Raw genomic sequence first — 25,347 nt, forward strand, 5'->3', positions numbered from 1 at the left:
TTTTTTGGAAACACCTCCACAGGTTGAAGGCATAGGACGCAGTACAGACCAAGGGAGCCAAAAGTGAGGGTCCACAACTTAATCAGATGAGAAAGCTGACACCGCCAAGCCAAAGGAGAGCGTAGATATATTTCCTTAATTTTTTGGAAAAGAAAACTGGGCAGACTCCGCTTCCAGCTTTGCTCCAGTGGCCGGGTTTTCCAAGACGCCAGGCCCAGCGTCTGGCGAAGACCCCCCCTGAAAGGCCCCCCCGCAACGCGCTCAAGCAGAGGCGGCGCCCAGGTGGCCGTCGGTTTCCCCCCTCCGGGGGCCCCCTGCCAGCCCCGCCCTTGCCCGCCCAGGCCCCGCCCCGGCCGCGCGCCGTCCCCCTCCGTTCGCGGACTGACTAGGGCGAGCAAGCGACAGCGCTCGGCATTGTGGCAGGCGGCGGGGGCTGGAGAGGGCGCGTGGGCCCTGGGCAGCGACCGGGCGCAGAGAGCCACGCGCCGGGGTTGTGACGGGGCGGTGCCGGTCGCTGCGAGGGCCGCTGAGTGCACTAACCCTCCGTCGCGAAAGTTCGAAGCCAGGGCGCGGGAACCCGGGGAGCGCTCGGAGCCCCAGAACCTGAGGAGCGCAGAGAGGGGCGCGCCAGAGCTGGCTGGAGAGCGGGCTCTGGGCACCCACTGCGCTCCTAGCGCCGGGCAGCCCTCTGCGCAGCGTTGGCTGCCGCTGCCCCCACGGAGGGCACGGGCTGGCGCGGCCGGGCGCCGGGGAGGACGGCGAGGAGGAGGCGGCGGCGGAGGAGACGGCGGCGGCGAGGCTGGGGCCAGGGAGAGAGCCCCGGGGGAGAGGCGCCCGAGCCTGGCCGCGGGAGCATGTGGGCCCGGAGCGGAGCGCGGGGTGCGCTGCTGCTGGCGCTGCTGCTCTGCTGGGACGCGAGGCTGAGCCAAGCAGGTAGGGAACGATCGGGCATGGGGGCGGGTGTTTAGGGGACCTTTGCGCCCCAGTCTTTCCGAAGTTGAAGTGGTACATCACCGCGTCGGTGTGTACTTGGAAAGCGCAAGGGCACCCAAGTTAAAAGGTAGATTTCTCCGCCCCACCAAAGTGGGAGAAGGCGCAGCCTCCTCTCCGGGGGGCGCAGTCCAGGTGGTTCAGAGTAAGCTTCTTGCTCCGCCCCTGCCCCTGCCCCTCTCCTAGAAGGGATCGCTTCTTTTCCTTGGAATGGGTTTCCGACTCTGGGTCTGCTCCTCCCGGAGGACTGGCTCCAGGGACCCCGGGCTCCCGGCGCACCGTGGCAGCAAAAAAAAAAAAAAAAAAAAAAAAGGAAAAGACTATTGCTGCTCGGGCCAGGTGTGCGCTTGCTTGCCTTTCGCCGGCAACTTCCTAGTCCTGGTTCCCGGCTCTTCCAAGCTCCTACGCGCTGCACACCCCCCCCCCCCCCCGAATCCGCAGACGGGAAGGAGCAAGAGACCTGCGGAGCAGGGGAAGCGCGGGTCCGCTCCGCTAGCCAGGGGAGGCCGGCTTGAAGGGATTTGGCTATAGAAGGGGGAAGGGCTGAATACTGCTCATACAGCTTTCCCCGCGACCGCAGGATCCGCAGGTCTAGAAGGATTTTTTCTGGGGTTTGGTGTGTGTGTGTGTGTGTGTTGGGTGGGGGGGGGGGGAGTACATAGTGATCCTGCCAAGTTTCCTTTTAAATGGGTCACTGACATTCTCCCCCGTCCGGGGAGCGGACGAGATGCGCTTGCCTACTGTGGGCCTGCAAGATGCCTTAAGGGGATTGGTGGGCTCCTAAAATAAAGTCCCCATCACCGCCACCACCACCACCCCCTCGCCCTGGTTGTGTACACCTCTCTCTTGTCTGTTGCTGGGCCCCGCATCGCTGACTGGACTGCGTTTCTAGGCGAGTCAGAATCTCTTTGGTACCGGAACCCAAGTAGTCGGGCTGGCTGCGGCCGCTGGACACCTGGGCTCCCGGGACGGGGCAAAGTGGGGTGCGGAGGGGGGCGTCCTGCACGGAGTCCTCGGAGTTGAGGCTGAGAATGGGGCAGGAAAGCTGGCTGGCGCAGAAAGTAGACGAGGTGACGCAGCCCTCCCCCGCCACCTTCCGCGGGGATGTTGGCATCAGCCCCTGCCCCCCCCCCCGCGCTCCACGTACACCCCAATAGCCCAAGATTCCTCATTCTGGAATTAATGATTCCCACGGCCTAGGAGCGAGGGCTTGGTTTTCGCACAGCCTCCACTCCCCCCCCCCCCACAGCCCTCTGTTGTAAAGTTACGACACAATCATTTGATCCAAGTTAATTACGATTTGGGCAGACTCTGGTATTTAAAGCAGCGTTTTGAAGTTGGAAGGTAATGATGGGGGAGGGGGCAAGCTGCTGAATGACCAACCTGTTTTAAAGAGTGCAGTTGAATGTGGGAGTTGCTGGGCTGGGGTGTTGGTTTCTGGTTTGAGGGTGTTGGGGGGTTGGTGATTGAAGGGTAGGGTGAAGTCTCTGTAAAGGGAAACTTGGGGAAACTGTTTTAGAACTAGCCTGGCAATGAGATCAGGAATAAATACTGAGGTTACTGAGGGTAGGGGGTGGGCCTCTGCTGGGCAGGAAAAAGACAAGACTGGTTGGCCTAGAGTTCTCCCAGAGCCGGGTTCAGCTGGGGAGTGGCCTGCCTTTCCTGCTTAACAAAGCTTCCAGCCCCCACCTTCCCCAGAGGAAACCCCAGGCCCAGGGCTTTGATGGATTTGGGCACAAACGGAGCCCAGCCAGAAATGGCCTCTAATACCGGGCTTTCATTTCTCACTAGTGAGCAGAACCAGTGTTGGAACTGTGCTCATTACTTAGCACGGCAGGGGCTGCCTGCCCACCAGCCTAGAGAGGGACCAAGTGGTGGGGTCGCTGTGCAGTCTTCCCTCTGCCCAGAATGTGAAGCCCTTAGAAATGTGCCTTCAGGAGGGAGAGCATGCCCTTTCCTCCAACGCAGCCTGTCTCTCGAATGCCACAGGCACAGAACATCTTTCAGAACGTTCTTTGGGTCTAGTAATTTGGTTCTTGGTCTTTTCCCCATTTCACGGATGGGGAAAACCAAGGCCAGGGTGTTGACTTTCCTCAAATCTCGCCTTCACTTGACTACAGATGCGGACTTGCACGTGGGGCTGCTCCTCTCTAACAGCCAGGCTGGTTCAGGTCACCCTGGACTCCTGCTCGTGACCCCATCCACCTCCGCCTTGAGGCTTCTGTAAAGCTGAGGGAGACAAGGCTGTCTCCTCCACAGAGGGGGACCCCTTCTGGGGGGTGTGCAGGCTCTCCTCGGATCAGGTGGCAGGCACTTCTGTCTCTTTTATCTCAGCCTCTTCCCTGGTAGATATGGGGGTGAGCCCCCTTTTACAGCCTTGAGGATTTTTAAGCCCCTTAAAGTTTGATGGTGGAAAAATCAAATCTAGAACCATAAAACCCCAGACCCTTAGAAGGAGGTGTCAGCAAGTGACTGGCCATCAGAGGCCACTTCAACAGCCTGGGTCAGCCCTGAGGATCTCCTCTCACCCCACCCCTTAGCCTTTCCTGGAGTTTTTAAAGAGTCTTGCCTTGGCCTCTGACTGGGATGGTTGAGAAGGGATCGCGGTATCGTGATAACACTTCTTCTTAAGATGTAATTAAAACCAGAGTTTTCCCGGTGTCTCTGCTGTGTGTGCAGGTGTGTGCAGATGTGTGGGTATGCATGTGTGTGGGTGTAGGTGTCAGATGGTGGCCCATCAGAGTCTCCAGAGGGAGACTAGAGCAAACACCCATCTCAAACAAATGGAAAATCAAGAGTGTCTTAATGTGCTTTCTCATTAAAGTCAAAGTATCACTACAGGGGAGAAATTTCAGAGGTAATTTCTCTCCTTCCTCCACTCCCACCCCACCCCCAACTGGGAATTCCAGAGGACAAAACAATTCCCCTTTTCCAACCCCTTTATTTAACTGCTGAAGCTTTGGGACAGGCCCTGACATGCATGGGGGTTACACGGGGACTCAGGGATAGATCTGGGATCTGAACTCAGGCCTTGCAAACCTCAGGCAGCTTCTGACTCCTTTCAATACTGCTGGGCTGCTGACTGGCCAGCGGGGGGTCTGGTACTGAGCTGCCCAACAGAAGCCCTGAGGGAAAGCAGGCAGCTAAAGATAAGGTTTGTTTGGTAGTTAGGTCAGACTGGGACTTGTAGCAGGATGGGGGGAAGAGGTGGAGTCAGGAACCAGGACCCCAGACAGGTGGAACAGGGCCCAGCCACAGAGGTCAGAGGTCAGGGCCCGGACTGGCCAACTGCCTAAAGATTGGCTCCACACCTGGTCCTGATCTGCCCCAGGTGAGATAAACCACAAGCCAAGCTCCCTTGGGCTGCAGAACTACCTGGTTCTACACTTTAAAGGTCTGCCTTCATATGTGTAGATGGAGCAGAATGTATTTTTACTTTTTATTTTGAAGCTTTGGGTAGCCCATCTCCTCACCCGTGTTGTTGTTGAGTTTCTGGCTGTCAGGCCTAAGAAGAGATCTTCCTCTCTCCCCTTCCCCTCCTTACCACTGTCTTCTAAGGAGGGTGTGGACTGCCTAGGATTTTGAGGATGAGGGTAGAGAAGGACCCCCTCCTTCCAAGAGAGTAAGATTGATGATTCCTGGAGCACCCCCCCCCAAAGCATGTTCTTTTGATCCTGAACCTTGGGGTTAGAGTGCCAAGGAGACACCTTGGAGCCCACCTGATGCCTGCAGGGAAGGGAGAGAGACGGGGTCACCAGTTGGGACTGGGACTGTGGAGCAGAGAGACCCTGTCCCCTTGGTTGGGTGGCTCCCCTGGGGAGAAGGGAGGGGAGCAGGGCATCCTAGGCCATAGCCGGTGCCTCTCCTGGCCTCCTCTTCCTTCTCCTCCTCACCAGTTTCCTCAACAGCTTCCACAAATGGAGTCATTAAAGCTGTGAAGACAAAATGAAACCAAACAAGTGCCTTCTGGGCTTTTCTGTTTCTTGTCTTTATTTTTTTAAAGGGAAATTTAAAATACCGTAACTAGAATAATACGAGGAGAAGGTGGAGGGAATCGGTGCAAGGCCCCCTTTGATTTGCTTCCCGAGTTGGGGCTGGCGCCCCCCTCCCGCCCCCCCATGGGCCCGGCCGCCTGGGGGGGATGTGTCCGGACCCAGACATTCACTTTGGGGAGCTGGGCGTCCCGCAGCTGGCCTGGGGTCTGGGCTGTTAGCTGGGCGGGCGGGCGTGCGGCATTGGCATTGGCACTTGCCCCCCAGCCCGCCCGCCTTCGCTGCCGCTGCGCCCCCACCGGGCGGGTCTCCCAGCGCCCCTTCTTCTCCCAGCGGTGGCTTTTTTTCCTCGCTAATGGCCTCAAAAACACTGGCTGAAGTGCGCGCACAAATCGGCCGCGTCCCCGCTCCCTCACCCCTTTTGTTCCCCGTCCTGTCCTTTCTCTCCGAAAGCTGTCGGGTGCGGGGAGCACCTGAACTGACCCTCGCCAGCCTCACGGCCCCACAGTGATGAGCGCTTACCTGGGGCGGCTGTCTGCGTGCCCCCGCTCCTCCTCCCTGCGGCCCCCTGCACCCCTCTCTCCTCCCTACGTCCCCCAGCACCCCCTCTCTCCTCCCCACTGCCCTCCTCTGCGCCCAGCTCTTCTCCTCCCTCTCTCCCTGCATCCCCTCTCCTACTCTGCAGAGTTCCCTGGGAGCACCAACCCCGTGGCTCCCAACCTCCGTCCTCACCTCCCAGAACAGGCTGCCCCCCGCCCCCGCACCTCACAACTTTCCCCACACCGCGTGGCCGGGTTCTTGGGGAAGGCAGGCTATGGGTGTGAAAGTGTGTATTAAGGAGTATGCCTGTTGCTGGGCAGAAGGGGTGGGTGGTGAGAATGTGTATTAAGGGGGTGGGCTGTGATGGTAGGTGTGGTGTTGCACTGGCGTGTTAGGCTACGGGGTGAAGGTGCAGGACAGTGAATAGGTATGTCGCAAGGGTTGTGCCTTTTGTATAATGGCTATGTGTGAGGTAGATGGCTACGTGTGTTTGGGTGTGCGGGGGTGTGTGCATGTGCATATGGGCACAGCTGTGGTGTGTTTGTGTATAAATAGGTATGTGTGGCATGGGGACAGTGAGTCACCACCAGGCATGAGACGCTTCATCCATTGTATTCTGTTGGGGCTGTCTCTTCCGGATGGGACCCAGGCCATCTGCCCTTCAGCACTAAGGAGACCTTACTTTGCTCCGCACTGGGAGTTGTGGGCAGGATTTGGTCCAGGTGCTGGGTTCTGGAGTTGGGAGGGCAGAGAGGCCAGGTGTCCTTGTGGTCGTGCCCCCACCTCCCCCGAGGGCAGATAGGACAGGTAGGTCCTGCTGCCCCAGAAGGAGTAAGGTCAGCCATAGATAGGTCCTAAAGCCAATCCAGGAGCTCAACTGATGGTTCCCCAGGACAAGGGTCTGGGTCCTTGGGTCACCTGCAGCTGTCCTCCAGCTTACCAAGAACAGCAGCGGCACTGAGGGTTTGGAAATCAGCTCTCCGACCTGGGTCAGGTTCTTGATGCAGTCCTCTAGAGGCAATGGGGTCTCCTCTGGAATTTGCTAGAGAAGATGCAGGTGGAGCTTGAGCAAGTGGCATCTCTCATGGAAAGCAAAGTAAGCAGGCATGGGTGGGGCTGGGACTCTCAGTGGAAGCGATTGAAAGTGGACACGTGTGCACATGGACACACACAAGAGCCCTACTCCACTATGCTTATAGCCACTTCCTTGCTCACCAAGAATCCCTCTGCTTTCCCACCCTCTGCCTACACTGTCTCCCATCCTTAGCACTAGGATAAAAGATGTGCCAGTGTGGACCAGGGAGATATAGGAAAGTGCCAGCCCCACTGCTGGTGCATACTGCCTTGGTTTGTAAAACCCTCTGATAGATGGGACCTCACTTGGTCCTTATAAGAACCCCACCAGAGGGACGCCTGGGTAGCTCAGTTGGTTAAGCGGCTGCCTTCGGCTCAGGTCATGATCCCAGCGTCCTGGGATCGAGTCCCACATTGGGCTCCTTGCTTGGCAGGGAGCCTGCTTCTCCCTCTGGCTCTGCCTGCCACTCTGTCTGCCTGTGCTTGCTCTCGCTTCTCTCTCTATGACAAATAAATAAAATTTAAAAAAAAAAAAAAGAACCCCACCAGAGAGGAGGTTTAGGAAGCTGACCTGGGACCCAGTCAGCGCCAGAGCAGACTTGGCCCTAAACCTCAAGGTGGTCACTAGGCTGGATGCTGATGTCCACTCTAAAACCGGGATGACCTTTGGAGAGTCTCAGATGCCAAGTGAGGGAAGTGTCTCTATGTGTGGGGGAACACAGCCAAGAGTGAGCTTTCTTAGCCTTGGGGCTTCCTGGAAGGGGTGATGGGAGCCAGACTTTGACTCTCTCTTTTTCTAAGAGCCTGCCCTGAAAAGACAGGGTTGGGTTAGCTAGCTGAGGGTATCTGGGCAGGGATGCCTGGCCCCAGGCCTCCTCCACTCTCAGAAAATGGGCCCTGTTGGCCTCTGCTCAGCCACCAACCTGGGCAAGCCCAGTCCTTGGTGAGGCAGCCCTTGGTCACGTTTCCACTCCTGGGGCTCTCAGACTCATCTGAAGGGGTGCATCTTGGGGAACTGGCCCCCCACTACCTCTGACTACAGGCTGGGACCTGGGTGGAAGCTGGAGAGGAAAAGCTATCTTATTCTCTGATTCTTTCCTTGTGGCTCTTGAAGATGGAGTGAGCCCAGAAAATACTTTTCACACACTAGTAGGCATTACGCTGTGGGCGGAAGCATGGAGTGGTGTCCTGTTGTGTCTTCTGCCATGCCCGCACCAGAGTGGACACAGAGGGAAGGACAGAATGCCCAGCAGCTTCTGCGAGCCAATCCGAAGGGGACAGTTTGTTTGTCATTACCCCCTATAGGATCCCGCAGTCCTCCTCCACCACCCCTCCTCACAGAGGCCCCTCTCCAAGGCCTCAGCTGCAGGCATGGAGGGTGTGCAGCAGGGCCGACTGGGATTTCAAGCAGGTTAACATAGCCTTCCAGCATCACCACCTCCTAACTCTGGCCTTGACCGCTCACCTAACTGTGCCATGCCTCACTTGCCTCATCTGTAGAGTAGGGGTAGTAACGCCATCCTCGTGGGGTTGTTCTAAGGAGCACATGACCTGATTATGATAAAGCCCTGGCATGGAGATGGCCCTGTGATGCCAGAGTTGGCTTCCTCGAGGGGCAGGAGGGGAGGAGAGAGGAGGGAGGCTCCGGGCCTGAAGGCCCCGCGGCTCCTGGCCCAGGAGTTAGGAGACTCTAGTATTTGCTGACAACTGCCTTTTCCTCGCTGGGTCCTGGTTAGTCTCCCCTTCTGGAAGTTTGGGGTGGGGAAAGGTATAAGGATGACCTTTGGGGGCCTTGGGGTTTATTTCTGGGTGTTTTGGGTTATTTTTTGTTTGCTTGTTTGTTTTTGTCTAATTCCCTCTCCAGAGGCCCCCGCAGCCAGCGAGAGAAAGGTAGTAGCTGAGGCCCAGAACCACTTGTGTTTACAGAGGCCCCTCTAGGAAGTCAATATATCGACTGGAATGCCCTTGTGAACATTATGTGGCCCGGGGTCTTTCTCTCTGAAGCCATAAATCACCCCTTGGGACTTCAGTCCCATTTTCCTGCTCTATAAGCGTCTTCTGCCTCAGAGGCCAAGAGCCCCAGATGCCAAGCAGGGCCCAGGGGCAGAGAAGGACCCCACTGGCATAGGCAGCCTGGTCTTCTGGAGACAAGGCACTTACTCCCCTCCCCCACCAAGACTGGGGGAGGGCGCTGTGGAGGGGATGGGGAAATACACTTTCAGAGCTAGCAAGACCTTCACCATTTCATTTTGTATGGGTGGAGGGTGGCTAATCTCATGGGTGGGGAAGGAAGGATCCTGTCCCCACATCCTGGTGGGACACCAGCCCATGCCCTGGAACTCAGTGCACGTGCATATGTTCTTTCAATCTGAGCTAGCCCTGGTCTCTGTAGTCGAAGGGGGACAGCGCAGAGGCCTAACCCTTGAATTGACTCGGGTTGCTTCTTGGGGCCCAGGCAAGCCCTGTGCCTGGTGCATGCTGCTGGGATGCGAGAGTGAGGAAGACTGTGTGGCAGGGAGGAGCTTTCTCCAGGTGGCCCGGGAGGGATCCAGTACGGTGCTCAGAGGGCAGGCGGTGCTGTCGGACCATGTGGGCCAAATCCTGGCTGGGGCCCCATCTGTCTACGTGGCCTAGTTGCCTACCCTCTCTGAGCTTCTGTTTTCTCATTTGTAACGTGGGACTGCTGATAATGCTGCTTGCATCCGATTGCTATAGGGAAGAATGAGGTAATATACACAAGAGTGTGGCACGTCCTCAGGTGCTCGTAGCATTCACCGTCCTCAGCATCATTTCTACTGATGCCACGTGTTACATGGTATAGCAGGAAGCACTGAGGCTGTTGAGAGAAGCCTCCTGTGGGCCTGTGGGGCTGGTCAGAGAGGGCTTCCTGTAGAAGGCAGCATGTTGCTTGGCCTTCAAAGGATGAGCAGAGTTTGGGGAGGCAGAGAGGGCATCCTAATGGGGGTTATGTTTGTGAGGGGCTGGGGCTGGGAGCATCTGGCTCACCCACCCAGGAGACAAATTGCTAATTCAGCACTGACTTGTACCTGATCATCCGGTAGAGGATGAATGCTGGCGCCGGGGGTCCCTTGGTACATTGGAAAGAGCCATTTGGGATTAAAAGCACTCACTCATTGAGTGCCCCACACATCCCAACCTGGGAGGTGACCTGCCCCCTTCACTGGGCAGTGCTTTGCCGTGAGGTGCCATATGTGATCCTGGCACAGAGAAGGTTCTCTTGACTTCTGTTGCCTTCCCTCCTTCCTGCCCCTCCCCCGCCCTGATCTGGCTGACCCCTGGCTGGGGCTGTGCCTTGCTTTTTCTCTGTGGCCATCTCTGGGTAGGAGAACAAGGAGATAGAGAGGGGCCGCTTCTGGGTTGACTGGAGAGCCAGGGAGATGGACAGGAAGAGGGAGGCTGCCTGTCTGCTCTGGTCCCTGGGGCTCACCTAGGGCTGGTGGGTACCAGGAGGCATCACCAAGGTCTGGGAAGAACAGCTACTGAGATCACCCAGGAGCCTGCAACCCCCAGAGGCTTCGAGTGGCGTCTAGAGGCATTACCGGAGTCAGGAGACAGAGCTGAAGGCAAGCAGCTCTGTAATGCGATCAGAGGCGCCCGCCTGCCCAGCCTGGGGCCTGAGCACCCAAGGAGGATGCCGAGCTTACAAGAAATTGAGTCAGAAATTCCAGGAATGTTGTTCCTAGCTCCTTCCCCCATCCCACCTTCAGGCATTCTGTGACGCAGCAAGGCAGAGCGAGACTCACAGAGTAAGCAGTGGCCTAGGACCAGGTGACAAATACTGCATGGGGTAGCCTCCCACCCTTCCCTTTCCTTGTCACTGAGCCAGGGCCCTGGGGACCTGGGTGGAGGCAGGATGGGCTTGAACAAGTAGGTCATGAAAGAGCAACTATGACACCAGGTGGCTAGGGGACTGGGTCTGATTTTGCTCCCTCCCATGTCCCTGGCTCCCAGCACAGTCCCCGGTGCATAGAAGGTGCTTGATAAACACTTGTAGAATGGATGAATGAGAACTCACATTCTGGCTTTATTCACCCCACTCTTCGCTATGATTCAGCCCCTACTGTGCCTTGGGCTTGTGGCTGTGGATGTAACCGAAGAATCAGGAGATTCTGGTCGTTTTGCTTGCCTCCTCCCTGTCTTTGCCTATCTCTCTGCAGTCTCTTCTGCTTATGTCTTTGAGCACTTCCTATGTACCAGACGTGGTGAAAGAGCCCAGTCTTCAGTGGTCAGAGCCCCTAGGTGTGAAAGAGTTTATTTGCTAACTCCAAGGGAGCCACAAAGAATTAACCAAGTATCATAAGTCTACCCAGGCCCTTGTAAAATGTTTGTTTTCTACTTGCCTTCCCAAGCCCATTGATCATTCCGTTCCAGCCTGGATTCTCGTGGTGATTCAAGAGAATGCCTATTGCATGCACGTGGGCTCTGGGGTCTGGGACTGCATGTAGGCTGAGGGGGTATTTCTTGAAGGCCCACGGGCAGGGTCTGACTGCAGCCCTCAGCCCTCCAGAGTAAATGCTACCAACTCCTTGGAAGGAGCCGGGTTTGGTGCAGGGGAGCAGTTTTGGCTGCAGGGTCTGACCAAGCCAGGTTCTCCTTGGCACTGTGTTTGATGCTAACATTCAGGGAGCCTCCCTGGGAGATTCAACCCCCTCGGGCCCTTGGCAGAGGCAGTGGTAGGCCTGGCCAGTATCACCCTCCCCGCTGGACATCCACTGGTTCTTGCCAGGAGCCCCTGTCACAGGCTGAGCTGGAATTCCTGCCTGGCAGCCAGATAGCCAGGGCCGCTGGTCGCAGTGACCCCTGCTGCAAATCTGATCTGGCCCCATATTTTTGTGCTGGCGCACCCAACTTCTGTACACACGCGGGTGGACTCAGAAGAGACAACAGCAGAAAGAACCCTGAGCTAAGGATTGGGAAGCCTGGATTCTAATCCTGTCTACACAGCTAATCTGCTGTATGGCCTTAAGGTACTCCCTCTCCCTCTCTGGGCTTTGGTACCCTCGTATGTTCAAATGAAGAGGGTCTGCCCTAGAAATAACTGGGCTCAGGTCCTGTCTCGGTCAGTAACTGTACCTCCTCACTGTAAAAAAAATGAACCCCAATTGGTTGTCAGGGAGATTGAACGAGATGGGGCATGGTCAGTAAAAGCTGGTTTCCTTTTCTTTCTACCCAGGAAGAAATCCACCTGCAAAGTTGCTTCTTTCTAGTCTGCAAGTCGTCGCTTTTTTCTAGTAGTCCCCTTTTGATGTGGGGAATATCAGACATAAGATTCAGGGTGGCCCGCTGGGGACTTAGTGACCCACCTGGGCTTACAGCAAGGGGAGGAGCCTGCATGGTCTTATGCATTTGGAAAGAGCACTGGACTAGACATCTGGAAGCTTCCGTTCCAAGGCCAACTCTGTATGACCAAGAGCACACTCGCCCTCTTTGAGCCTTGGTTTACCCATCAGTAAAAGGAAAAAAAGAAGCTGCATGGCAGGTAGGGCCAAAGCAGAGAACACCCAGAGAGATGCTTTGGAAACTGTTGTCAAATCTGAGAAGCTGATCTGAGGTGGAAGGAGGCGGGCAGAGCAGGGACTCTTGTCCTGTGGACCATGTGGTTCATCTGAGAGCTGTTTTGGGGGGTGGGGGTGCATGGGAAGGATCCAGGAAGGACCCACCATTTGTTTCCCTGGCTGCAACCTCCTGCTGTGTGGTGGGCCCTGGCTTCTCCCCTAGCCTGGCTGGTCGTGGCTGTTGAGCTAGATGACAGAGTCTGGGGTCTCTCCCCACCCTTCTCCATGCTGCACACCCCAGAGCAGAGGAGGCCGGGGTACCACATCAGGGAAGGTTAGTATCAGTGCTGGCTTTGGTGTGTCTCAGCTAGCACACCATCTGCCGTGCCCACCAGAACTTACATAATCCCTCGGCCGGCTGCCCGTTCTTAGAAAACGGGGCAGGCAGGACCAGCAGGGAGTGGAGGGGTAGGGTTTCCTTCTCTGCCCTTTCTTCTCTGGCAGCCCACACCTCCCCGGATTAGTGTTCCTTCTCTGAGCTGCTCCTACACCATCCAGAGCACGAGCCACGAACGCGAAGTCAGAGCAAGGCTGAGGTTGGATGGGGACATGGCAGGCCTACAGGGCTGCTTGCTGCCTGGCCTCGCAGACTTCAGGGGCATCTGCAGGCTGCTTGCTGACAGCACCTGGCCCCATGGCAAGATCGCCAGCCCCGCCTCACACCATTTCTCTGCGGGGCTCCAATGGAGTGGAGCAAGGTGGGGGCAGCCAAGCTTCCAGGAAGTAAGTATAGACCTCCCTTTACTTCCTACAGAGATGTGCCCCTTCCCACATTATATCAGGTTGTGAGCATTTTTTGTATATCTAAGTACAGCCAAATAACACTGCCCACTTAGAGCCAAGACCCGAGATCCAGTCCTGTCTTTTTTCTTTGCTAGCTGCGAGATGTGGGTGGGGCCACTTCCGCATTGTTGCTCTCCATTTCCTCCTCTGGAAAATGAGAATAATAAATCCCACTTCCATAGCTTCAATCCTGAGGATTGAATCAGTTAATAATGCATGTAGAGGACAGAGAAAGGCTTCCATAAATGCTGGCTGTCATCCTTGGTACCCAGTTCCATTCTCTTTCTTTTTTTTCCCCTAAGAAAATGACACAGAATGACTAACTCTGGGTCATTCTAGGAATGCAAGGTTGGCTCAAAATCCATTCACATTAATAACATGCCAAAATAATATCATGCACCAGATTAATTAATCTAAGGGAAAAAAATCATGTGATAATCTCTATAAATGCTGAAAAAGCCTTGGTCAAAATTCAACACCCATTTGTTGTATCAACGCGCAAAAAAAAAAAAAAAATAGCAATTAAGGGTTTTTTTTTTAAGCCTGATGAAATACATACATACTCTAGTCCTATAGCTAGTATTTTGTCTAATGGGGAAACAAACACTAATGGCATTTCCATTAAGATCACTAATGAAGCATGGATACCCACCATCCCTTCTCTTCAACATGGTGCTAGAACCATTCGCCAGTGTGATTAAATGAGAAATCACTTAGAGGCACAAAAATGGGTAATAATGAGATAAAACTATCCCTACCAGATGTTAAAACATACTGTAGCACTCCCATAATTAAGGCTGCAGCATGGGTGCGTGAATTGTCGGACAGACCAGTCAAACCTAATAGAAATTCTAGAACGAGACCCAAGTGCATAAAGAAATGTAGTATATGACAAAGATGCTATCTTGGCCCACGGGGACAAAGACAGACTTTGAAGTGAATAATGCTGGGACACCTGGGTAGCCATTTGGAAAGAAGTAAGCTTTGATTCACGTTTCAAACCATAGAGAGAGGGGAAAAAAAAAAAAAAGAAAACACCTCCAAATGGATTAGAGATCCAGACATAGGTAGTAGATGAAACTGTGGGTGAATTCCTCCTTAATGTTGGGGTAGGAAAGGCTTTCCAACAAGATTCAGAATCCAGAGGCAATAAAATTTAAAAAATTGATATTTATTACATAAATATTAAAAATTTTTGGACAATAAAGCACCCCAGACTAGTCAAAAGACAAAATATTTGACAAGCCAGGAGGGGATACTTGTTACACATGCCCCAGACAAAGAACTAATAACTCAATACAGAAAGCACTCTAAAATATTGGGGAATAAGGACCAAAAACCTGGTAAAAAGAAAAAGGAAGAAAGGAGACATGGACAGACAATTCACAAAAGATGTAGGTCACCCTCAAACACATGAAAAAATATTACAACTCAGAGTTAGAAAAATGCAAACGAAAACAAACCCTGAGATACCACTTCTCACTTTAGGAGACTGGGCAAAATGAAAAGTTAGGACTACACCTGCTGGGAAGCCTTGCAAGGCACACTTGCAGATGTCGCCAGTGGATCCACTCCTTGGTGCAATCCTTCAGCTAGATGGTTGGCCAGTATTTCATAGCAGCATGTCATGTACTCTATTTTTTGGTCCAAAACCAGTACTTCTAGAGACCGTCCCTTCAGGTACAGCTTTATCAATACAAAAATACATATGTATGTTGTTTGTAGTTGCAAAATATTGGAAATCACCCCTGTGCCTTGCAGGAGGAGTTTAATCAGCTACAAGCACACATCAGAAATGACGGCATTGTTGGGGACCCGAGGGCTGGGACTCCCAGAATGTTCCAGCACACGAAGGAAGCAAAACATAGTATCCAGAGGATACTACCTCTCATGTAAGAGAGGAGTGGGTGGGAGACCAGGCTAGATCCAGACCTCTCTTTCTGTTTCCATGGCTGCTGGAATGCTCTCTGCTTCCTCATGTGTGCACCTCCTGCTCTGCTCACCGGTCCAAGCAGTGGGCTGTTCACGGGGCGACGGGTTCCCCATGCTGCCCCCAGGGAAGATGGAGAGGGCAGGATGCACAAGTGCTGGCCCTGCTCAGGCTTCAGTTGTGACTCCTGGCTCTCTGTGGTCCTGAGCACTGCCTTCAGCACCCTGGGACTTGATTTCTTCTGTAAGGTGGGGAATAATGAATTCCATACCCCTTGCCTCATAGAGAGGAGGTAGTGTCACAGTTCATGTGTGTGCAAAGGGCTTTGTTTATTATTTACCTGCAGGGTCTGCTGGTTGCTCTTTGGGCCTCAGTAAGCCTTGGATTCTCCTTTTCCAGTCCCTTGCCACACAGGCGCGCGCACGCAGGGACACACACACACACACACACCTCCCTCCATTCTTTCTAGAGCTTTCGAACACCCTGAGGTGGCTGCTCTGTTTGCTTTCTCCTTGAGGGTCCCATCCATGTGCACTCCATCTGTGTGCCAGGTGTGTTGTAGGCCCTCTGAGGCCCCGGCCGCCCTTCTACTCTGGCCTCTTCTCTTGCCCGCATTGAGTCTCACGGAGCCCTTGTAATGACTCTGGGAAGAACATCTTATGGGGCTTAGGGAAGTGAAGTAATTCAATCTTCAGGTCAGAGCCTGGTCAGGGTGTTACCTGGTCTCTGGACTCTAAATTCAGTGCTCCTTCCAGAAACCCATTCTGCATCTGCGCCCTAGGCTGGGACCAGGTCTCCTCCCCCACCCCCAATACACCTCCCCGGACATCCCCATGAGAGCCGGCCACGCCGCGGTGACTTGTGGAATGATTGCATGTGAGCATGTGTGAGCCCTGGACCACCCTTGTCAAATGTAGCCACCCCAGCCTGGTCTCAGTAAAGAGCCAACGGGTAGAACTGGGCTTTCCCCCAATAGACCAGTCCTGGCCAGCTCGTCAGTCTTCTCTCGCCAGCCTGTACCATTTTAAGGGTAGGTCTGAGTGGGTGCATGTTCATGTGGGTGCATGGGGAGGACCATTGGCAGCCCTGGGGGCATCTGCAGGCCTCAGGCCCCTATAGGTCAGGACGGGGTCTGGGGGGGAAGGGGCTCAGCCAGACCTGAGCCTCCACAGAGAGGGAGGGGTCCTTGGGCAGGCGGTGGAGGGCATAATTGCCGGAAGGTCGGTCTCCCAGCCCTGAGAACTCTGCTTACCAGTCAATAAGTCGTTTATTACACCCTTGACAGCATCCTTCTTTGCCTCCGCTCTGGGTCTTGTGCAGTTTGCAGAGGGAAGGGCCGGGCCAGCTGAGGGTCTGGCCTCTCCAGGGAGAGGGGCTGCTGGAAGCCTGAAGTCAGCTATCTTCCCCACCTTCCCACTGCAGCCGCTGGACCAAAGTGCTCCCAGAAGCCCCCGGTGGGGCCTGACCTCCGCTGTAAAGAGCCGGCTGAACAAGTTCCCAGGTGCTTGAACATCTCCACCTCACTGCCCTGGAGTTCTTTTCCAAGGCTCCTGGTAGGGAATCCCAGTGCTTATGGGGGACGGTCGGTCTTCAGAGTCTCGCAGAAACCGTGGCCTGGCAGAGCTGAATCTCAGCTTTGGAACAGCCCTGGAGGTCGTCAGGGCAAGTATCTGGACTTCCCTCTTACAGGTGGGGGAACTGAGCCAGGGAGAGAGAGGGATGACTTACTTATTCAAGTTATCTCGGGATTTGCTTGTGGCCAGCTGAGTTTTCACCGTTGCCGGGCCCTCTCCATCCTGGCATGGTTGAGAAAGATTAAGAAAAGCATTTTAGACTGTTCTAGATTGTCTTTCCAGGGCACCCAGTCTTTCCTCCAGGATTTACCTCTAGGAAACTCCACTGGAGATGGAGAGGAGCTATCAGACCTTTAGCTCTGAGTGCTCTCAATGGTAGGGGTATGCGCCTGTTCTGGGGCTGGGGATGCTGGTGGCCCCACAGCCTGGCCTCTAGCCCTCCTAGTGATGCCACATTCAAAGGCAGAAATCAGTCTTGAGCAAGAACAAGGCCAGCAGCCGCTTTCAGTAATCTATTCACACATAGAGTGACCTGGTGGACACAGCTTGCTTCTGGGCAGGAATGCTCCAGAGAGAGCCAGCTGCCTTCCCTCTGCCTTCCCTCTGCTCTCCCTTCCACATCAGGCCTCTGACTCTGTGTACCTGGGCCACCCGTCCCCTCCCTGGAATATGTCATGCCCTTCCCTTAGACGCTCACCACGGGTGGACAGCTGGGGCCAGCTTTCCTATAAGGGAAATTCCAGATCCCACTAAATTCCAAATTCCACAGCCTTATCCGGCACCATTCTGTCTGGCCTTCGATGGGCTTCCTGGTGTGGGTGGAAGGACCTCCCTAACCTCAGAGCAATTACTGGGGGGTGCCACACTTTCCCACCACCCAAGCTCCCTGTGTGTGTCACAGGTTTAGAACGTGGCTGGAACCCACAGATCGCTTATACGGGGAGCAACGAATAGCATTTGGGGAGGAGGGAAGACAGGAGGGGCGGACAGTGGGTTTGACAGCAGCAGACCAGCTCCATAGTGGGGTCTCACGTCACCCTTTCAGAGTGGAGATGCCACCCCCAAGCAAATCACAGCCTCATGCTAAGCCTCAGTTGCCTCATCTGTTAACTAATGGGGGTTGAACCAGTGACCTCTGAGCCCCCTTACAGCTTTCAGCTGCAAGTTTTCCAAAATCCCCCTTAGCCCATCAGCCTGTAGAATTTCCTGATGTCCCAAGAGGGCTGTTGCAACATTGACTCTTTCCCAGCACTTCCTGTTTAGCCAGGACCCTGTCAACAGAGGGGCTGATGAGAGTGGGCCCTACAGCAGCAGGAGCACACCATCCTCGTGTTGGTAGATAATGCCTCCATGCCGAGACCCCACCCCATGCTCCTTTCTGCCATCCAGGTCTTGGCGTAGATGTCCCTTCCTCAGAGAGCCCTTCCCTGATCCCCTGCCCCTTTTATTTCTCTTCTAGCACCTTCTATGAGCTGGGTTGATTATTTGTGCAACCAATTAATTCCTTGCTGGCTGTTTCCTCATCTGTTACACTCTAGCCTATAACCTCCATGCAGGCAGGCCATTTCACTCACCCAGTAACCCTAACCCACAAGGCGTGGAACAGTGCCTGGCACAGAGTGGGCCCTTGATGAACAGGTGCTCAACGAGTAAAGAATCAGGGCTGTACATGTGGCTCTCCTAGAGTTTTTCCAAGACTCACATGCCTGGCCTTTATCCCTAGCAGTTCCGGCTTAGGAAATCTGTGTTTGTGAATTTCGACCTCTCAGATGCACAGCGCTTGTTAAAAAGAGATCAGCTCAGTGGTTGTCAGCCTTGGCTGAATGATGGGATCACCTCTGCCTGGGATCCCCCCCCCCAGACTTACTTGGTCTTGGGGTCTGACCTGGGCATTGGGAGCCTTGAAAGCACACCAGGTCATCTGCTGTGCCACTAAGGTAGAGGGCCCCAGGATTCAACCCTCTCCAAGGCCTTTCTGGTCCCAAGTTCTGCGATTCTTGGAAAGCCCTATGTTCCACATGGCAACCCCAAGGCTCCAATTGCCCCCCCATGGCAACCCCAAGCTGGGGGAACCTCCTTGCCCTCCCTTCCTGTGCAGATAAAGGAAGAGTAGCTCTGTTTGACCCTTGTGGGCAATCCATCAGGGGTGTGCCTGGGATCCTGTGGCCCTTCTCCAAGCGACTTCTCGGGATTGCTGGTGGCTCTGTGCACAGCCCAGTGCCTCCCTTTCCTGGCAAGAGAGATGAGCTGTGTTGGAACCTGTCTCTTCCCCTCCCTTGATAGCACACAGTTTTAAATAAGATCTTCATTTACCAGAAGTTCACACCACAGCTTATGTGTTATATGAGAAGCGGCAATCTTGTGCTCACGGGAAAGAAAGTGCATGGAGATGCAGTCAGGGGGGCTGGAGGCGAAGCGGCCGCAGGGGGCAGGGGGGTGGGAGGAAGAAGGAACCCGGGGAATCCGAGCTGGCACCCGGCCCCGGCCCTGGCAGTGCCATGCTCCTCTTGGCTCAGCGTGTGGCGGGTGGGGGAGGTGTCCCGCTCTGCCAGCTGACCTCACGGCTGCTGGAAGGCTTGGAGCTGGGAGCCAGTGTGATGTCACTACCGGCTCTGCCAACTGCCCTCCCCTGCCCCCATTCCCACTGTGCTGCTCTTCCATCATTTACCTGTCCTCAGTGGCTGGAGCCCAGGCTCTTGCTATTGACCTGCTAGGTGCTTCCGGCCTTGCCTTGGAGGCTGGGATAAGGAAGGGATTCTGTGGCCGTGGACAGATGCCCCTCCCCCCACCCACAGTGTCCTGCCTCACTTCTTCCCCCACCCTCGCCCCAGCCTATGCAGCATCAAGATCAATAAATAAATTCCAGTTGTACAGGACTTGACAATTTCCACGGTGTTGTCACATGCCCCTCCCAACCGCTCCTGACGTGGGTATGATTACCTTGTTTGAGCAGAGGGAGGAGCAGAGGCTTGAGGGGTAAAGACTCTAGTGGCAGAGCTACGGGCTCATACCAAGATCTCTGTGGGTGCTGCCTAGGTCCAGTAGGGGATGGGAGGGCAGGTCGGCCGTCACGTCGCAGTGTGTGGTCTGCAGTGTTATTACTCCAGTGCTGTTTGTCTCTTCCGCTGGCCTGAAAGCTAAGAGATCAAGGCTCAGGTATCAGAGTGCCTGTGACCTTGAGTCAGGCTGCTTCTTTCTCTGGGCCTCAGTTTCCCCGAAGGTAAATCAAAAGGGTTGGATTAGGTGGTTTTGGGGAAGGTACTACCCTTCAGCTCCTCCTTGCAGGTCATTAGGTGTGCTCTCTCACTGAGGACATGGGGGAAGAGGCTCTTGCGGTGGCCCTGTCCCGGGATCTGTGGTACAAGGCCAATGTGCATGTAATAAATATTGAGCCGACAAATGCTAAGCCGCATCCCCAGCCTTTGAATAAATAAAAAGTTGCCCAGAATAACAGCCCGGAAAATGCTCGGGCTCCAGCCAGCACTCACCTTCACCCCTCCTGCTGGCCAGGCCTTCCTGCCGCCTCCTCCCACTGCGTCCCAGCCCCCTCCTGTCTGTCACTCCTCACTCACGAAGGCCCCAAAGGCAGGCGCTGTCCCAGACTGGCCTTAGTTCAGGGCTCTGCAGATGACAGCTGGAGGACAGGCCAGCCAGACGCTCATGGGGCTGGAGAGGGGGCTGTACTTTTCATCCCCACTGCCAACCAGAAGTCTTTCCTTCTTTGTGGGACCCCCACTAGCATTTCCGGCCCCCTCCCTGAGAGGTCAGCTCACCAACTCCAGCAGAGGGCTTCTACTCTGACTGCCCCTGGCTGAGGCCAGCAGGAAATTAGGACCAGGGGATGCATAGGTGGCCTCAGGATGCTCTAGGATACCCGGTCACTCTTAGTCTGATACTGCTTTGATAGGAGTGTGTGTTTCCTTGGTGTTCCAGTTCAAGGTTTATAGTGCAGACACCCAAGTGTCAGATCAAGCATAAAGTCACAGAATGTTAGAGCTGAAAAGCATCTCTCTCTTCACAGACAAGGAAACTGAGGCCCCAGTTGGTCATGTGAGGGGGGCGGTGAGGACACTTGCCAGGGACACACAGCTAGGAAGTGGCAGAGCCTGGATTTGAACCAAAATCTAGGGCCTGTGCCCTTAAACCCCACTGATGGTGCCCTCCCCTCAAGGCCTTTGTTGGAGCCCCACAGATGACTCCTCATGCTTGGGGTCCAGTCTAGCCCCAGAGGAGAAGTCCAAGCCAAGGGGATCCAGGCTTCTCAGTCCTGTTCTAGGTTTATGGACCACCCCGGGAAGACAGTGCCCCATCAGAAAGCCTGCTTTCTGCTTTGTGAAAGGAACCACTGTCATGCCACACGGTTTCATTGAAAGTGTGGGGGCCAGTCAGTCCCAAGACATAGAGCTTTTCTGTGGGCCCCCAAGCTGTGTGAGAAGCAGCCAGCAGCCTCTTGAGTGGAAGGCTCTAAGCATCAGGCAGAACACACACACCCATTTCCTGGCCCTTCTTAGTCTTCACAGACAGTGTCTCCATGGAGGGTTCCAGTAGTTCCATGCAAGAGGCAATGGGGTTTTTAATCCCCATTCTAGGTGAGAGCACCAAGGCACAGCTCATCAGGGAATGTAGCCAAGAGTCTGGTGGCTAAGGCCATGGCCCAGCCAGTGCAGGTCTGGGTCTGGATCCTGTGCTGCCTGGCTGGGAATTTGGTGGACTCACTTAGCCCCTCCTCCCCTGTCCTTCTATGGAGGTCCCAGGGCGAGTCGAAGCTTGCAGGGCCCGAGAGCTGGCCTGGAGACTTGGTATCTAAAGCCCCTCCTGGGCAGGGCCAGATTCCCATTGGTCCTAAAGTTCTGCAGGCCCAGAACAGACTGTCCTGTCCTCCTTCCTCCTAGTGCCCAGGGCAGGTTCCCTCCTCCCCTGGCTGTGAATGCAGGGCTCCATCACAGGGCTCCTCCCGGCCTGCTGCTGCTGCTGCCTCTGACATTCCGCCCCAGAAGATAAGGATCCTGTCTGGCGCCTGAGTGCTTTTTTCCTCCTTCTTTCCGAATCTGTTCGCTGATTATCTGCAGACAGCCCTCACTGGGGGGCCACCAGGGAGAGGGCCCAGCCCACAGAGAAAGACAGGAGGGGGTGGCGACCAGGAGGCAGGTGGCCACCAACAGGCCCCACCGGCCAGACCCTGCTCACCGCCCCTCCTGCACCCAGCTGGGGGCTTGGCAGCCATTGACTGAACCCCCCAGCTTAGCAGAGAGCTGAGGCCTGTCTTCCCTGGGTAGACTGACCCACTTTAGTAGGAAGAAAGGGTATGTGTCCGGGGGGGCCGGGCCAGAGCAGGCCAGAGGGTGGGGTCGCTTCCGTGGTCAGCGCTCCTCAGCACTGGGCCTGGACGGTGCCCAGAGGGGATGTGGTAGCGGCTACAGCCAGCCAGACGGCCACATCCTGTGGGAGATGCTGGCCCTTCCCAGGCCAGACAGGGGCTGAGGACACTTAGGGACAGAGGAGGGAGAATGCTTGAGGGTTCCTAGAGCTTCTCCCCCAGCTCTGGGGACAGGACTCAGATGGCCAGAGCTAGCATGGCCTTCTGGCCTCAGCCTGGAAACGAGGGACTCCCCATCACCAGGGCCCAGGACCTAGCTCCAGGGGCACCCCCACCTTAGAGAGCCAGGCCAGCCCCTAGAGAGCATCTGGTCATGTTCAGGCAATGTCCAGATAGAGAGACCTGTTCAGAACAAGAAGGGATCATGCTCCTCTCACCCACTGGCAGGTCGGATGCCTCCCAGGGGTCAGGAGTCTGCATCATGGGCCCTGGGAGTCGGGAGCCCTACTGTCAGGTCAGTATATTATCGCTAACACGCTGCGTGACCTTGGGTGAGCTCCTTTACCTTTCTGGGCCTCACGTTCTTCAGCTGTAAACTGGGAAGCCTGGGTGGGATGAGGACATACAGCCTCAGGTTGGAGGTAATACTCTGGCTTGGAGTGGGTGCCCCATAAATTCGATCATGTCCAGTTATCGGCAGCTCTGGCTAGGGACCTCAGGACCAGTGAAGGCCTGCCTCAGGAGCCTGGGCTGGGGGGTGTCAGGAGGCTGAGGGGTCAACCATCTCTCTCCATGAGTATTAACTTGGGCAGACTCTGGAAAAGGCCCTGCATCTTCCCTGCTCCCAACCTCCACTCAAGGTCCCTTCCCCCAGCCCCTAAAACCATTTGGGGGAAGGGAAGCAGGGCAAGATCATTTTTTATGGCTTCCTGGCCCCAGAGCCAGAGGGCTGGGGACTGAGTGGTGTGGGCTGAATTCCTGAGCCTCCCCGTCCGGAGCCTCCAGCTCGTAAATATGAAGCCCGGGGCTGGGAGGATCTGGCCGTTAAGCTGTCAGCAGAGCGCCCACTTAGAAAGTCGTAAAGTGGTTCTCAGAGCTCCTCGGAGCTGGGCCAGGGCTCTCCCACCCCACCCTGGTGGGCAGTGGGCTCCTCACTTGTGGGTGTGGGGCTCCCTCTGTCTGAGCCACTATCTGAGTCACTAGACTCCTGTACTTCTTCCCTGGTGCCACCATTAGCCATGCCTCAGTTTCTCCTCTGTGCAAGGGAAACCTGCTGTGCTTCTCCTCTCAGGGGGATGGATAGGGAGTCTAGGCTCGGGGCTCCCTGGAGCTCTTGGCAGGCCAGTGGAGGCCTCAGAAGGCACAGAGGGACTCTGTTCCTGGATGTGTCCTGAGAACAGGAAAGCCCCCATTATTTCTAATTCCCTTCTCTGTGCCTAGCCTAAGGAGACCTAGAACCTGCTCCAAGGAGTGCACAAAATTGCAGTTAGGGAGAGAAGATGGATACTTATGGAGAAAGAGCTCACATTTTCTCTAGCTCAGAGGTGGAGGGTCTCCATGGCTGGGATGGGGGAAGGCTTCCTAGAGGAAGCAGGCATGGGATGCTGGGGCTGCAGGAGTGGGAAATGGAGATGGGTGGGCACCTAGGAGCCTGGGGTGGGTGTGCAGTGCAGTGGTGGAGAGCAAAGAGCCAGGACCCGAACTTGGGGTTGGCGGGGGAAGGAGCAGTCTGTAAGAGCCATAAGGCTTTGTGAACACATTGCCCAAGGACCCCTCTCTCTTGGTCACCAAGACACGTGCTTATGGGGACAAGCTCTGGCAACAAGCTCTGCCACCTTTCCCACTGCTTAGCCCTGTGTCCTTGGACAAGTTAACCTAAGCTGCGTCTCCACGTCAACCTCAACAGGCAATTAATAGCAGTCTACCCCCCATGACGTCCATTGTCATAAAGTTTAAATGACACATTGTGTGAGGGGATATCACTCAGTGGTTAGGGGGTCTCTGGAGTCTGGTAGCCTGCCTTCAAAACTCAGTTCTACCTCTTGCAGACCATATGGCCGTGGGGGGTGACTTGACTTCTGGTGGCCCCAGTTCTCCCATCTGTAAAATGGGGATTCCACACCAGCTGTGTGCCTGTGTGGTGTCTGTCACAGGGTAGGGCCCTCCATCCTCAGTCTGTGGCCTCTCCGGGGTCGGGAAGGGAGGCTTTATTGGGAACAGGAATGGTCTTTATTAGGGCTCCTTAAGTTCTTTTTTTCAGTCTTGAGAAACGTTTAATGCTTACCTTAAGACACATAAAAACAATAAATGTGGGGCGTTTTCCTCATTTGTGGTGAGCTGGGTGGGTCGGGGGAGGGGGGTTGGTAACCTGAGCTGGGGAGGGTGAGTGAGGTGGGAAAGGCCCCACCAGGCAGGTAATTGAGGCTGGAGGGGATTCTGTCTTCTGGTGGGAGAGAAGGCGGCTTGCTTCTGTGTCACCTCATTAAACTCCACCACAAATAGCCCAGCTGCCTGTAACGCCCCGAGGCAGAAATTGGCGGCGGGGAGGGGGAGATTCAACACAAAATAAATAAATAGGAGTGTAATCATTAAAAATAAGCCTTGCCCCAGGTGGAAAGGCCAGTCTCCCAGCAATGGAACCCCAGGAAGGGCTTGTTCACAGCTCTCAGGGATCGGCTATTCTGCAGATCGCCTGCTGCTCCCAAAGGGGACACAAAAGCCAGGACAGTGGCCCTGTACTCTTGGTTATGGCCAGGGAGACCCCTGTTCCTGGACCACTCCACCCCCACCCCCGCCCCAAATGCTCTTGTCTTCCAGAAGCTTCCGCCCGACTGCAGGCTGTGCTACTCACGCTCACTCTGGCCCTCCATCCTCCCCACTTCCTTGCTCCATGTGCTTCTTCCCCATCCATAGCATCTCCAGTTTCTGTGGGGCTCAGACTTAGAAACCAAGGCCTTGCTAACTTCCCTGCTGCTGAGCTGTCCTGGCTGGAGGCTGGTGGCTGGGGGATGGTGGCAGATGCTGGCTGGTAGCGGAGAGGGCAGGTTCAGGTTTGAGTGGCCTGTCCACAGGCTACTGTCAACCTACGCCGTGTCCCCACGGGGCCTCTGACCCAGGAGAGGCTGGCTTATCACTTCTCAGTAAGGAAGCAGGTAACTTGATAGTTCGTGGGGTAACACCTTCCATGAGTGTGAGATGAACAGAAACCTCCCCCAGGAGAACCTGCTAATGGGGAAGGGGGACCTGAGCAGCAGAAGCCATCTCCTATGCAGGGTGGGCAGGAGAAGGATTGGCTGGGTGGCGGGCTATGGTTCCCCATAGTGCTAAGCAGTTGGGAGCCCCCCACAGGTGTCCCTGGGTAGATCACATCGTTTTGTGCCTTGTTTCCCTCTTATCAGCAGCACCTACCTGATGGGAGACTCTGAGGGGTCAGTTGGAGGATCCCTGAAAATTTCAGCCCAGGGCTATTACATCAGAAATGCTCGGAAGTACACGCCATGCCCCTTCCGATGCTAATAGTATTTGGTGCTAAGCTAGACAGGGCCCAGCCAAGATCGCCAACTCTGCCCCC

At 55.3% G+C, this 25,347-nt stretch overlaps 1 protein-coding gene across 2 annotated transcripts in view; it reads left to right on the forward strand.

Annotated features, from left to right (window-relative positions):
• The first annotated feature begins 391 nt into the window (after nucleotides 1-391).
• UNC5B (unc-5 netrin receptor B) overlaps nucleotides 392-25,347 on the forward strand; it is a 79,078-nt gene continuing 54,122 nt past the window's right edge. The window contains exon 1 of one of the 2 annotated variants that reach the window (XM_082714154.1): nucleotides 392-933. In XM_082714154.1, the coding sequence (XP_082570280.1) occupies nucleotides 855-933 (79 nt within the window). In that variant the 5' untranslated portion in view covers nucleotides 392-854. The remainder of the gene's footprint in view (nucleotides 934-25,347) is intronic. The other variant, XM_082714153.1, reaches the window with a different exon arrangement.

The sequence above is a fragment of the Mustela nivalis genome (assembly GCF_964662115.1).
Source record: "Mustela nivalis genome assembly, chromosome: 2".
In the NCBI taxonomy this organism is placed as follows: domain Eukaryota; kingdom Metazoa; phylum Chordata; class Mammalia; order Carnivora; family Mustelidae; genus Mustela; species Mustela nivalis.